This window comes from Scomber japonicus, chromosome 8 (assembly GCF_027409825.1).
Source record: "Scomber japonicus isolate fScoJap1 chromosome 8, fScoJap1.pri, whole genome shotgun sequence".
Taxonomy (NCBI): Eukaryota; Metazoa; Chordata; class Actinopteri; order Scombriformes; family Scombridae; genus Scomber; species Scomber japonicus.
The window spans coordinates 2778418-2792420 of record NC_070585.1 but is presented as its reverse complement, the minus strand read 5'-3'; the positions used below and the strand labels follow the sequence as shown (position 1 = coordinate 2792420).

Sequence of the window (14003 nt, the reverse complement as noted above, 5' to 3'; positions counted from 1 at the left end):
GTAGACATCAGGCTTAGACCAGAATAATGTGCTGCACATTGTTCCTCTCTCTGTGTCTTGTCGGCCAATATCTCATGTTTTTTCAAACAGGGTCAAATATCATCTTTAAAAAAAGAAAGAGAAAAGGTACAGAAGTGCAGCTGAATCTATGGAGTCCTCTATGCAGCTAAGGGCTACAGAAAAAAAGTTTGGACACACCCACTCATTCTTTTTTATTTATATATTAGGGCTGTCAACCAATTAAAATATTTAATCATGATTAATCACTGATTGTCATGAGTTAACTCACGATTAATCACAAATTATTGCACATTTTTTATTTTTTTCTAAATATTTTAAAGGGATATTTTTCAAGTTTTACTAAAACACTTAACATGAGTGGATACATATGCTGCTTTATGCAAATAGCTGTTTATTATTATTGAAACAATTCAGAACAATGAAATACTACATGCTCCAAAAATCTGCTGTCAGTTGTGATATCAGTTAGGAACTAGTTATATTCACTCACCCATTCAGACACACACACAAGCACAGAAGAATGTAAGAGTAAAACACACAGTCTGTCTCTCTCTCTCTCTTCCTCGCTCACACAATGAGAAAATAAGTAACTTTTTTTTTTTTAAAACACTTGAATGTGTCTGTGTCCACTTCTGTGTACTTCTGACCTGCATCAGCACCTTTAACACCTCTGTGAGCCAGACCATTTAGCTCAATCACCTGAAGTGCTGCTGCAATAACTCAATACTCACCTCTCACAGTTCGAATGCATAGTTAAACAACTTTCATTTTGTGTCACTTCATTGAGTAAAGTTTCTACTTGAGTTTCTCCTTTTAAACCCGAGAAAGTTACTTCTCTCCACGCAACACGTCACACTTTTCAGAATAGAGAGTGTGTGTGTGTGTATCTTTGAATAAAAGACAGACTACAAGACCATTTTAATTCACATTTTTCTTTTTTATAATACATATTTCAGTAAAATCTACTTCAATACACTGATAGTACAAGAAAAAATAGTATATTATACTTCAAATTGGAGCACACCTTTTTAGTTCGTTTATGTGGACGCAGACATCCTTTCACTCCCTTTTTATGAACAGTACAAAAAGACGAGAGGTGTGTGGAGACTGACGGTGCTGTGGAGTAACAGAAGAGACAGATGAATTAAACTAGTTCTGTACTGATGCATACCCGCTGAGTATCAAAAAAATGCTTTTTACATTTCTGTTTACAACAAAGTCTTATCTTTTTATATTACGTTTGATTACAAAAAAAAGGACTGGTTTCATTTACAATCTAAGGCTGCTCATCTCTGAGCTCTGAAGGGTGTGTGTGTGTGTGTGTGTGTGTGTGTGTGTGTGTGTGTGTGTGTGTGTGTGTGTGTGTGTGTGTGTGTGTGTGTGTGTATGTGTGTGTGTGTGTGTGTGTGTTTGTACAACAGTCCCTTTAATCCTTTGAGGGGCTTCAGCTGCTCTGTAGTGAGAGCATGCTGACAGTCTGGGCCAATCAGAGAGCATCTCTGCTCTGCGGTATGGGGGGGGAGGGGAGAGTCCTGCACTTCCTCAGCAGTGTCCACAGTCACTTCCTGTTCCTCCCCCCACCCTGTGGCCACCGCCCCCCACCACCACCACCCTCTGCCCCTGCCTGGCTGAGGGCGGAGCTTTCAGGATGCTGGGGTTTGTGCTGATGCTGCAGGCGGGCTGGAGGCGGGTGGAGCCTCTGATTGCGCTGCATCCGGCTGACTGCCGGAGGGCTTTGGGGGCTGGGTGGGGCTTTTGGGTGGGGCTGGGTGATGCTGGCTGACCTGTATGGAGAACTGCGGCAGCGGCTGAGCCACCGCCCCCGCCGGCTTGGCCAGGATGAGCTGCGGCCGGCCCGCTGCTGCTGATGATGCCGCCGCCAGCTGCACCGACGGGGCGGCGGATGTTTTGATGGTGGCCTGCGCTAACTGTGTAGCCAAAGGTTTAGCATGGATGAGCTGCGTCAGGTGACCCGATGAGTTAGCCTGCATGAGCGTGGCCAGCTGATTGGCTGGGATGGTGATGATGGTGATCTTCTCCCCTGCTTTGGAGCCGGCGGGCAGCATGGTGGGCAGCGCCTGGATAACCAGTTTGGGGGTGGCGTTGGCGTTGGTTACCGTTACTGGGACCCCCGCGGTGGTGGTGAGGATGGAGGAGTTGTTTAATGTCACCTGACCCAGAGAGTTAGTCATGACCACTGGCATCGCTCTGATGGGCCTGCAGGAGAGGAGAAGAATCTATTTGTAATGTGACTCATTTTGATCATTGTAAGATACACTATAACAGGGGTGCCAAGCCTACGACCCGTGGGCCAGAACCAGCCTGCCAAGGGAGCCAATCTGGCCCACTTGTAAAGTATGACAATTACAGAAATGTAATTCCAATGTTTCTGCTGATTCAGAGGTTTTTTTCCACCCTGAGCAGAATACAATTCTCTGAAAAAACAATGAATATATATTGTGGTCATATTTAAAACATTCATATACTGAACATTGTGCAAGATGTTGTCAATCAGCAGCTTCTGTGCAAAATAATCTGAAAAAACCTCTAATATCATTGCTATATATTGCTATGGGGATTGTGTGTTTTTTTAATCAGCTGGTATTGCTATCAATGGCTAGAACTGGTTTTCTAAGTCGGGTGTGACGTCATTCCCAGCTTCCGCTTCAAAGGCAAATGGAATGCAGGATTATCCCTCACCGACATCCCATAATAGTTCAGACCCTGGGTTGCGTGAACATGAATTGTTCATGATTCCACATAACTGGATTTTACACTTGAAAAGGGGGTCTTCATGTTTATCTGGAGCTCACTGAGCAGTGTATAACTAACTGGATCACGATAGCTACAGTCTCCATGACAACAGAACAAACTCCACTTAGTGATGATGACTGCTGTGGTTGAAAGCTCTGGTTGTTTTTGTTGTGTGATGTTCGGACCTGCTGGCGGCGTTGCTGGGGATGACGGTGACGTAGGTCTGCTGAGGCTGGGTGGCTGCAGGGGAGTTGGCCCCCAGGCTGGCGGGTCCCTGCTGGCTCGACACCACGCCCTCGCCTTCCTCCGCCTCCTCCGCCTCCTCCTCGTCGTCGATCACCCGGATGTTCTTGGGCATGTCTTTGAACTGGTAGGCCAGGCGCTGACCCTCCACCTTGGCCAGGATGCCGCGCTGGTAGTAATACCTGCATGCACGCACACACACACACCATGTTTAGCCCCTTGTCTTTCTTTAGAGTGACTATTACTCTTAGGTATTGGCTGACCTCAGGGCTCGGCCCATGGTTTCGTAGTTCATGTCGGGCTTGTTCTTGTGTTTCCCCCACAGTTTGGACACGGCTTTGGAGTCGACCAGTTTGAAGATTCCCTTCTCTCTCTGCATCCACTTGATGTAGCGGGGACAGGTGTTTTTATCCTGCAGCAGCTCCAGCAGGAACTCCCACAGGTAGGTGGTGTTACCTGAAGGAAACGCAACAGAACAGCATGAAATAAGGTCAGAGTCTTGTTATCTGCCTATGATGATCTATCAGTAAATGGCACACAGGTTGTTGAGCCTAAACTTTGGAACACACTGCCTGCACCTTCACAGTCTGCTCACTCTGTTTATGCTTTCAAAAAAAACCCAACTGAAACACACCCGTTTAGTCAGGTGTTTGTGTAACCTGTAAACACCTAGCTTCAGCATTTTATTATTATTACATTACTATCATTATTCTATAACCCACCTTTTATGTCCATTTTACTTCTTTACTTTTTATTTTTTTACTCCTAACACCTCCGGTTTTACTCTGTTCATTCTATAGTGACTTTATTTTATTCTTTCCTTTTTTCTAATTTAATCTTTTATTACCTTTTTATTTGATGTATTATCACATTTTTATCCTACCTCTGGTGTTTCCTCATTGCAGATTCTTGAGTTATGATAATGTTCCTATATTCAATGATTTTTTTCCCCGTTTGTTCTGACTATGTAACTTTGTGTCACATCACAATGTATGAAAAGTGCTATACAAATTTATGTGTGTGTGTGTGTATTGCATGTATTGTATGATCTATTTTATATATGTTATGTATATCAATGGCTCTCAAAGTGGGGTCCAGGGACCGCCAGGGGTCCTTTAGTTGTTTTCAGGGGGTCCCCAGCACAAGGGGGAATCATTTCTTTTCACTATAATTCCATCTATAAGTAACAATATGACACAATGTTTTGGTTTCATACACTTTCTGTAATAAAACATCTGATGGGATTCATTGAACAATGCTGTGTGTCTTATAAAGCGTTTTTTATGGTACTTAATGTCTGTTGTGGATGCTTGAGCTGCTGTCATCCAGGAATTATCGCTATATATAAATATTGCTTATATTAACAGCATTATCCACTTTCTATATCATTATTATTCTTATTATTAAACAAGCCAGGAATTATCCACAGCCCTGAACACCTCCAGGACTACAGAGAGCTGTATGTTAGGTACTGATAACATTCTGAATTGTGACCCCAAAACTGATATGTGTATCAGTAGTTTTCATGGCTACTGTCACACCAACACACACACGCACACCTTTTCCCTCCCTCGGTCTCTTCTTGATGCCCAGGTCAAAGGAACCGTTGGATGCAGGCTGGTGTGTTTTGGGCTTACGTCCTCCTGCGTAACACACACACACACACACACGCATACACAGTTAAACTCTCCATCAGTATCATTGTAGAGCACAGGTGAGTGGCAGCAGCGTTGCCACAGTAACACTGACCTCCTCTCTTTTTCTTGGCAGCAGGCTCACAGTCAGGAGGGATGGGGAAGGACTCCTCCTCTATGGGGCCACACTCTGTCGACACCTCCACCACCGTCTCCATCATCACGTCCTCTGCTGGAGTCAAACACATTCACATTATTATTATTCTCCTGATGCTGGATCATGACTAAAGATTTAACATGTTTATACTCATCATCATATCAGAAAAGAGAATACAAATATCGCATTTGGGCAAGAAATGGCAAATATATAAAAGTGTTCCTTGTGCCAATTTGTGCCAGATTATGTGCATCTCCTAATGTGGGACTCTCATTAGTAATCATTATATTATATTATGTATTATGAATTAATATTAGTAATAATATGATTTGCAACCCGTCTAAAAATATGTTCAAATTAAGAATTATAAGGGTCATTCTGCAAAGGCTCATTCTTCTTCTACTGAGCATGTGCAGAGGAGAGATGAGTGAAATAGCAGCAGAATACCAGAGAAGAAGTAACTGTATACAGTTTCAGTTTCCATGGCGACTTCCTGACATTTAGTTGACAATGAGCAGATTAAATCAGTTTGAGCAGAGACATGTGGTTCTTCTTCTTCCTTCTTATCCATTATAAAGCTTCCTGCTGCTGCTGCTCTGTCAGTGATAGGACAGCGTCTCTACAAAGTGACGAGTCAGCGTTTTCACATTTACACACAGTGGAGGACGTTTTAGAAAAAAAATCTGTTTTGTCTCATAGTTGTCAAGATGTTCCACATGTTTAAGTGAGGTCACTTGAAGCAATGTATCAGATTTCACACAGATCCACACAACTACAACTAAATCTTTATATTGTACTACTATTTACACACCTGGAAACAAACACACACACACACACACACACACACACACACTAGAGCAGCATATACCAACTAAAAACCATGTCTCCCATTTCTATAAACGATTATAGAAAGTGTCAAAAAGTGAGTATTTTCTGTCAGAAAGTGAGCTGACAGAAAACACTATATATTATTTATCTATTATATTTTATGAATCTTTCATCTGATTTTATCTGGATTGTATCTACCTCTTCTGTTTCCTCACTACACATTCATCTTCCTGTTTTTATTGAGTCATTATTATTTATAACATAGTCATTAACTCTGTGTGTGTGTGTGTGTGTGTGTGTGTGTGTGTGTGTGTGTGTGTGTGTGTGTGTGTTTGTTGGGGGTTTGAATGTTTTTATTGAGTAAAGCACTTTGTGTTTACATCACTATAAATGAAAAGTGCTGTACATCCCTCTGCTGGAGGGTATTACTAAGGACCGCTATGGAAATTGAGAATAACATTGTTGTTTGTTTTTTTAAAAAAGGAGCCCAACAATAGTGTCAAGGTTCAGTAAAGGCACAGCTGCAGCTCTGTGCTGGAGGAAGTGTGGAATAATAGATCACTCTCTCATCTATTATTAACATGGATATCCCATTATATCCAACATGCTTAACACTTTTTGTGCAATATTAGGTGAAACAATAATGATGGCAGCATGTGGAATGTCTTGTGTGTGTGTGTGTGTGTATTATGTGTTTCACCTTCTTTTTAGTTTTAGTACTAAATATGTATTTTTTTTAAAGTTATACTATCTTTTATCTTACATGTACAATGATAATAAAGACTATTTTATACTATGCATTACACACTTCAATGAAGGGTTTCTACTGTTTTACCAATCATAATCTCTTTACAGTCAGTGACACATACACACATACATATACATATACACACATATACACACACACACACACACAAAATAATAAGAATAAAACTGACCATTGAGCACATGTCCTGACTCTGATGGGAATTGTGAGTGGGCTTGTATTTGTATGCAAAGCAAGAACATGTCTACACACACGTTAGTGAATGAGGCTCAATGTGCTCTTTGTCATTGTTGTTGTGTACAGAGCTGTCTGTCATTCACTGCATCAAGCTGATTAGGATTACAGCTTAGGGCTACATTTACAAGCAGAATGTGCAACCGCTTTTTCCCACAAGCCATAAGACTCTTAAACGCATCATACTGCACTTTTATACATCTGCTTCTTCAATGATTTTTTATTGTTATTTATGTGATTTTATCAGACACTTGATTGCACTTTATTTTAATATAGCACTGCTGTTTTTTTAACTGCTGCTTTATTTACACAAATCCAAGATACAAACTATATCCAGGACAAGTCAGCAGGAGCTCATTTCACTTCCTGCAGAAACACCACAATGAAGCTCTGCGTTGGTGATGTTATTGTTCTTGTGTTCAGGAAAAAGGAAGTGACACAATGACGCAGAGCTGCTGCTACATTTGAAAAGAGCATTTGAGGTCTGAATGAACCGATACAGAAAGTGAAAGCGGCAGGTCTGCTTCAGCTCAGACCACGGCTCAATAAAACAAAACACAGCAAACATGGAAAAGTTAGTTAGAGTTTACAGATTGTATTTGATTCATTTATATATTTATCTATTATAAGCTCACTTTCTACAGACATCAATAGATATGATGACAGGTGTAAGTGTATTTATACTAGAGCCTGACCCATACTGGATTTTTGGGGCTGATGCTGAACACAATCAGCTAAAGCCTGAACAGGAGCTCTTCTATGTTCCTCACAGATGTTGTTTTCTAGCTTACATCTGGTTTACAGGAACCTCTCATTGTTTTTTTTTTTAAAGTCCCAAAAGAAATGTGCACAACTGATCCTGATGTGCTCACCTTGTAACAGTAGCTGTGCTGTTCAGGGATCAGTCTGTAAGTGCTTCATCAGCAATGAGGTAATGTATGACATCACAGCCACTTAACTTGGGAAAGTATTGGAAGTGTGACTCAATTTGTTTGGAATGACACTAATATTATCAGGTCATAAAGAAGTGTTTGGATGCTGTACTTGAAGTTAGTGCCGTCAGCGTTGCTAGGAGACCGAAGGCGAATACGATTACATAGCAACAGAAAAGTAACCAGCACCAGTTCAGAACCGGAACTAGATTCCAGCTGCTGGGAAATTACTATGTGAGGATGTAATTGGGACTATGAAGGGTTAAAAAAAAAGGATATGGATAGTGGAGGATTTTTCTTGTTAGTAAATGTCTGTCAACTCTTGCTCAATGTTTACGATATAATGAAAAAAAACCATCTGTGGCTTCATCGTCATCTCTCTTCATACCACACGCACCTGCTGCCAATATGACTGTTGTAATCATCTGCCGTCTAACATGTAGAGGCAACACGTCCACTTATAGTCTGTGTTTATCACACACACAGGAGGAAGTGGTGAAGTAGTGACAGTGTGTTTTTACCTGTGTTGCGTTCGTTGTGCAGTCCTCCGGGAGACTCCATGTGAAGAAGAGCCTCGGCTGCCTCGAACGTTTTGTCAAAACACACCATGTCATGACCCGACATCTCCACTGAAAGAGAGAGAAAGAGAGAGAGAGAGAGAGAGAGAGAGAGAGAGAGTGTCAGCATGCAGACCATCACACACACTGCATGCTCGACGAGGAACGATGGTTCGACACGCAGATCCTGTTTCTGCTGACAGAAATGTTACAAACAATAACCCCGCCGCTACAACCTGCTGCTGTTTTGAAATGTTGAAATGACTTCCGTGTTTGGTGGTTGGTAGTGGCCTCCCTTCCTGTTTCCTGTAATCTTCTCTTTTAAGGAGACGGGTACCGCAGCTGCCAGCAGGGGGCAGTCTACAGCTGTCATAGTTTCATCACACAGCTGATGGATAAGTGGAGATGTACTTTGGGATAAATTTGTTGCTTCTGCTTCTGCTGGCAAGGATCAACAGTCTTAAATGTCAATTCAGCAGTAAAAAAAGCTCACTTTGCATTATTTCCTCCAAGAGAATGAAAAACATATAAATGTGATCTCTAAATGCAACAAAAAGGCTATAAAACCCCCTATCTTAGTGTAATGTACCCCTGGCTATTCAATAACTTCACAGTACCCTTGCAACGTAAGATGACATCATTACATTTTTTTATATATATTTTGTCCTGCTGATTTTGTTTGAAAAATGACTTCAATGATGAATAATTAAAAACCAGCTGCTGATTAAACTTTACATTATGTTCAAGTGACCCAGAATATGCAAAAAATGTAATTATTTCAACTTTATTAAAGAGTGATGATGATGATTTGTGGTCCCAAACTAATGTATATAGACTAATTATGAGGGGATATGTGTGAAATGCCTGAATATGAACAGTGTGTAAGGGTCACTTTTTCAGCCTCACCGTTCTCCGCCACCTCAGTGACCACTTCCTGTTCCTCGGCCACGTCCTGCATCAGGTACGTCTCGTCGTCGTACACCAGCACCTGCGCCGAGTAGCACTCCTCCACCTGAGCGCTGGGCACCTCTTCCACGATCACAGCAGGGCAGCCCTCCTCCTGCAGCACCACACCTTCCTCCTCCTCCTCCTCATCATCTTCCACCTCCCCCACGATCACCGCCTCCACCTCCTGCTGCACCACTTCTTCTTCTTCCTCCTCCTCCTCCTCCTCAGCAGGCTGCTGCTCGCACTGCACAGTAGATAAAAAAGGCGGGGGGGGTTTGGCAATATTTCAACATTTCAGCATTCCATGAAGTGTTATTGTAACAGATAGAAACCTACAAAATAAGAGTCATTTCCTTATAACTGTTTTTTTATCCACTGACTTTTAGATTGATTTCATAATAAACAGGTGTGTTTTTGATCTTTCCTCCAGCTCTCTGCTTCTTGTTATCATACTGGTTGGATTTTTGTGGACACAGTGTTTTCTGTGGAATCTGTTTTTTTTTCCCGCTCATGTCTGTTGTGTGTCAATATTTTCTACTGATTCACACAGCACACCTGCTCATTCTGTCATAATACACTGTAAGAAGTTTAGGGCCTAACTTATCTTATGATCTCTCAAATGTGATAATCAAACACTTTACAGTTTAACAATGAAGTCTGTATATGTATAATGTAATAATCATAAATGGCAAATAAATAAAACACAAATAAACATATGTGGGTCAATGACATGATGCAACCCTGTGTCAACTGGTGTAACCAGTATTTTTTCATAATAATATGATTAAATATCTATAAGATTGTTATGACAAATGTATAGAATATCACATAGAACTGTTCCACTCTTCTGCATTAAATCAGATCTAACGCATACACTACATTAACTCACTCATTTGGTCGTTTTTATAATTAATAACTTGAAATGAGATCATGATAAGATTCTACTGGAAAAATAGAAAATTACCAATAATAAATGAAGTTTTATAAAAAGCTCAAAAAGAAACAGATGTATCGATTGTATCAGTTTGAAAGATTGGAGCTGTGCAGGTGTGTGTGTGTGTGGGGGGGGGGGGGGGTCTCACCTGCTGGGGTTCCTCCACCACGGTGACATACTCCACTATGTTCCCTCCACCGTCTGACACTACCACCGAGGTCATCACTCATTCCTACCAAAGAATTCAAAAAAAGCATGATGGGTCAGGATGGAGACGGCACAGTGCTTTCATAACAGAGATGAAGGATTTCGTGTGTGTGTGTGTTTGGGGGGGGGGGGGGGGTTATGTGAAAGCCCCATGGCACCGTCTCTCTCCTTGTGACTTCTCCTAATAATGTTGCAGTCTTTGTTGTGAGGAGAGAAAACAGAAAACTACATCACAGTACAGTCAATAAGCCGTCCTGTAACTCCAGACCGATGGTAACTTCAGCTAGTGATCTAATGTCAGACCTTCAACAAGCATTACAGGCACAGTCCGATCACAAACACCTGAGACCATGAGACTCAATAGAAAAATAAATATCTGTTGCTGTTTGTGAGTTTGAAAAAAAAAAAAAAAAGCATGACGGGTCAGGATGGAGTATAACAAGGATGCACTGTTATATATCAGCCAAATATCAGTTATTCCCCTTGTTGAGTAACATCAGCCTACCAGCAAATAAGATACAATTCACAGATGTCAGTGTTCTGGTTATTTTGCGGTGGAACAGTCACACTCAGACAGTAGCTATAGAAGTACATCAAATTCTTCTTATTAAGAAGGTAACTGGAATATTAAGTTATTAAATCATGAATTTACACTCATTCAAAGATAGTGGAATGATAGATTGCATTACTTTAAAACAATTCATTTTCTTTACAACGATTACTTTGGAATAAATGACAACAAAAAATAACATCAAAAAAAGAGAAAGAAATTGGTATATATTGGATCAGCCAAATTCTTATTTTAAAAATCAATACTGGCCCAGAATTTCACCATCAGTGCATCCCTAGATTTGGAATAATGATAGGACTAACAGTGTTTGGGAAGTCATGATTTTCAGTCACATTAAACCTCATGCAGCTGGTTGACAACAGTCTTCTATGATGGGTTAAGGGTTAAACATAATTGGGAAACCAGTCATAAATATGTCTTAACGTATGTAAGAAAGGTTGAACAATGGTATACCGTACTTATAAGAAAATTACATAGCGATAAGTAAAATGAAGTAGAGCATCTGAAGCTAGTTAGCTGACACTTCATTCTTAAAACAAGTCTCCTCAATATGTTTGTAAAGACAGCCGTACTGTTGGCTAGATGCCAGCACCACTACATTAAAGACATGAAGATGTAGTGAGAGCACTGACAGTCATATGAAGCTCCTCTGCTCTGACAGAACACATGAGAACCACTGACTGTCAGCTCACAGGCTAATGTTTACTTTCTGAGCGTGTCTGTACGTCAGTGCGCCTCAACTCTAAACTCTGCAGCTAACCAGCTAGCTTAGCTAGAGCTTCTGTTATTCAAACACGACTGTATAAACGTACATACACCTGCTGCTCACACTATGCACTTCATAAAACTTCACATATTTAGATATATATGCGATAAAATATTAACATTGCATTCCATTTTATAAGACATCAACCACAACCCAACAACTTAGCTATGGCTAGCATTAAGCTTAGTTATTGAGCTAGCTATCATACTGTATATCGTATTTAAGGTATAGCTGAAGGAGAAAACTGTCACTGACTGCCAAAAAGAGCTAATTAAGATATCTCTATTTAAAGTTATGATCTATCAGAGGCTGTTGATGTGTTAATGCGACAGGTTCCCTCCTCTTACCTTGTTTTGCTTTTGCTAGCGATAAGTAAGCTCCGCAGCTAGCGCTAGCTGGGCCTAACGTTAGCCAAGTTGACAAGGCCAAAACGTTCAGCTCGCCTGCACAAACAAGTGTTTATAAGTCCTCCGTCGCTCAGAAATCACTTTGCAGACACTTATCGACTTCCTTTAGTGAAATGTGAAGGGTGAACGTAGATCCGGGCCCCAGAGTTGTGTTTTGATTAGTGCTCGTCTCTTGCTATCCTTTAGCTTTCCGGCGCGCCGCCTCTTCGCTTGAACAGATCCAAGCGGGTCAAAGCACAGCCCGTCGTGACGTCACGAAGAGAAAGCCTCCTATGCTCCTAACACAGTAAGCTCGTATGTGCTCTGTGTCAGGATGCAAGCTTGTATCTGCTGCCGGATCAAACCACTCATTTAACCCTCCTGTTGTAAAAACATGTTTTTATATAAGAAATATGGGTTTATTTCATCTGATTGCATGGAAGTCACAAGGATGGTTCTATACTGCATTCTTTCCATTACTACTTTCATTGCTTTGTAAAAAACAGTCAAACCAGACACTGGGTCAATTTTGGCTCAGAAAATCTACATGTGTGAATAAGTGCTGCCATTCAAATATTTGAAATGGTTTCAAAACTGTATCCTGACTAAACTTTGTGACATATACCAGTTTGTGATAATCCATCTACATATATTCCTTTTATCTTAAATGTAGTTTAAATAATTCATAATTTCTGCTTTTTTTAACTCAGAAATTAGGTATGATCTCATTTGAATGAGGCCTGTTGATCATCGTTTTCAAAAATATGTGAGTTAGAATAAAGTTGTCTAAAAAGGTCAAACACAGAATTGGGTGATGATTTACACTTGATGATTTATTAACAGTCAAAATTGACCCAGGAGGATAATAGTTGCATTGGTTGACAGGAAGACAACAGGAGGGTTAACCAGAAAAAAATAAATGACTGTTATTATATTATAGAAATATGGCAATAGTGGTACTTCAAACAATGGTATAAGAAATAAATATGTATTTAAAAAACCATTTGAGAGTCAAGGTTGTATTAACCTGCCAAAGAGGTCAATAGCTTCAGGGTTCCAGAGTCCCAGGGCCCCTGAGAGCCTCTGGTTCACTGTGTTGCAAATGAGTATTTGGATCAATTTGCAAGTTTGGAAATATGATAATATGTTCAACTAAAGCATAATATCAGCTGACTTGAGGCACTGATGGGTCTTACTGCTACTGTCTAACCTAGAGGCCCTATCTTGACAAGGGTAGACACTAGACAGATTGTTCTGAGACCTTTATTTCAACTGTTGGCGTACCTCTTTTACATGGTGCATATTTCTAAATGACTGAATTCACCACAAAGTAAATCTGGTCCCAGGTAGTAGAGAGGATGAGAAGAACAAGGGCTTAGTAACATATCATTTTTACTCTTGCAGTTTGATTTTGCTGGGATTCTGAGAGCTGGAGCAAACCATAAGTTTATTTTCAGAGTAAGTGGTGGGAAATGACCGTCTATCGAGCCAACTGGCAATAATAATATTTTGATTAATATAATCACACACACCCACACAAGAGAAGAATACATAACACAATCGTAAGACAAGTATAAAGTGTGTGATGATGATGTAAAGTGCATATCAGAAGTGACAAGTTCATATGAACCTACAGATTTCATTTGGTGCGAGCATGCATTGCAGATCAACAGTGAGTGCAGGATTGATTACTCTTGAGCCAGTTCTTCAGATGTGTTTTGAATATGGCATATGTATCACATTCCTGTATTGTTAGTGGTAAACTATTCCAAATGTGACTGCCCTTGACTGAGAGGACTGATTGACCAAAAGTGGTGCGTCTGAACGGTATTATACAGTCCCCTCTTGTAGTTGCCCTAGGCCTAGTAGATTGGTTATTGTTTGCTTTCTGTTTGATGTAGTCACTTCTTGGGTGTGGTGCAAGTCCTTTTAATGTTTTATATATTGAGCAGCTGAGGAGGTTATGTTTCTGTTTCTGAAGTATACGACAGTGATAATGTATATTTTATTAAATATTTTAAGTGCTCTTTTGTATAGTGATTTGATCTGACTGAGTGCTGTTGTA

At 40.5% G+C, this 14003-nt stretch overlaps 1 protein-coding gene across 4 annotated transcripts; it reads right to left on the bottom strand.

Moving 5' to 3' along the window:
- Window positions 1-484: 484 nt before the first annotated feature.
- Window positions 485-12169, bottom strand: elf2a (E74-like factor 2a (ets domain transcription factor)). 4 transcript variants are annotated; one of them, XM_053323386.1, is made up of 9 exons: window positions 11900-12169; window positions 10157-10240; window positions 9033-9318; window positions 8091-8198; window positions 4768-4884; window positions 4578-4661; window positions 3282-3474; window positions 2961-3200; window positions 485-2238 (listed from the first exon to the last, which is right to left on the bottom strand). In XM_053323386.1, the coding sequence occupies exons 2-9, from the start codon at window positions 10229-10231 to the stop codon at window positions 1665-1667; spliced, it is 1677 nt and encodes a 558-aa protein (XP_053179361.1). In that variant the 5' UTR covers window positions 10232-10240; window positions 11900-12169; the 3' UTR covers window positions 485-1664. The 4 variants fall into 4 exon arrangements, with proteins under 4 accessions (XP_053179361.1, XP_053179362.1, XP_053179363.1 ...); XM_053323387.1 differs by having other exon boundaries at window positions 4578-4658; XM_053323388.1 differs by having other exon boundaries at window positions 4768-4881.
- Between the last annotated feature and the right edge of the window lie 1834 nt (window positions 12170-14003).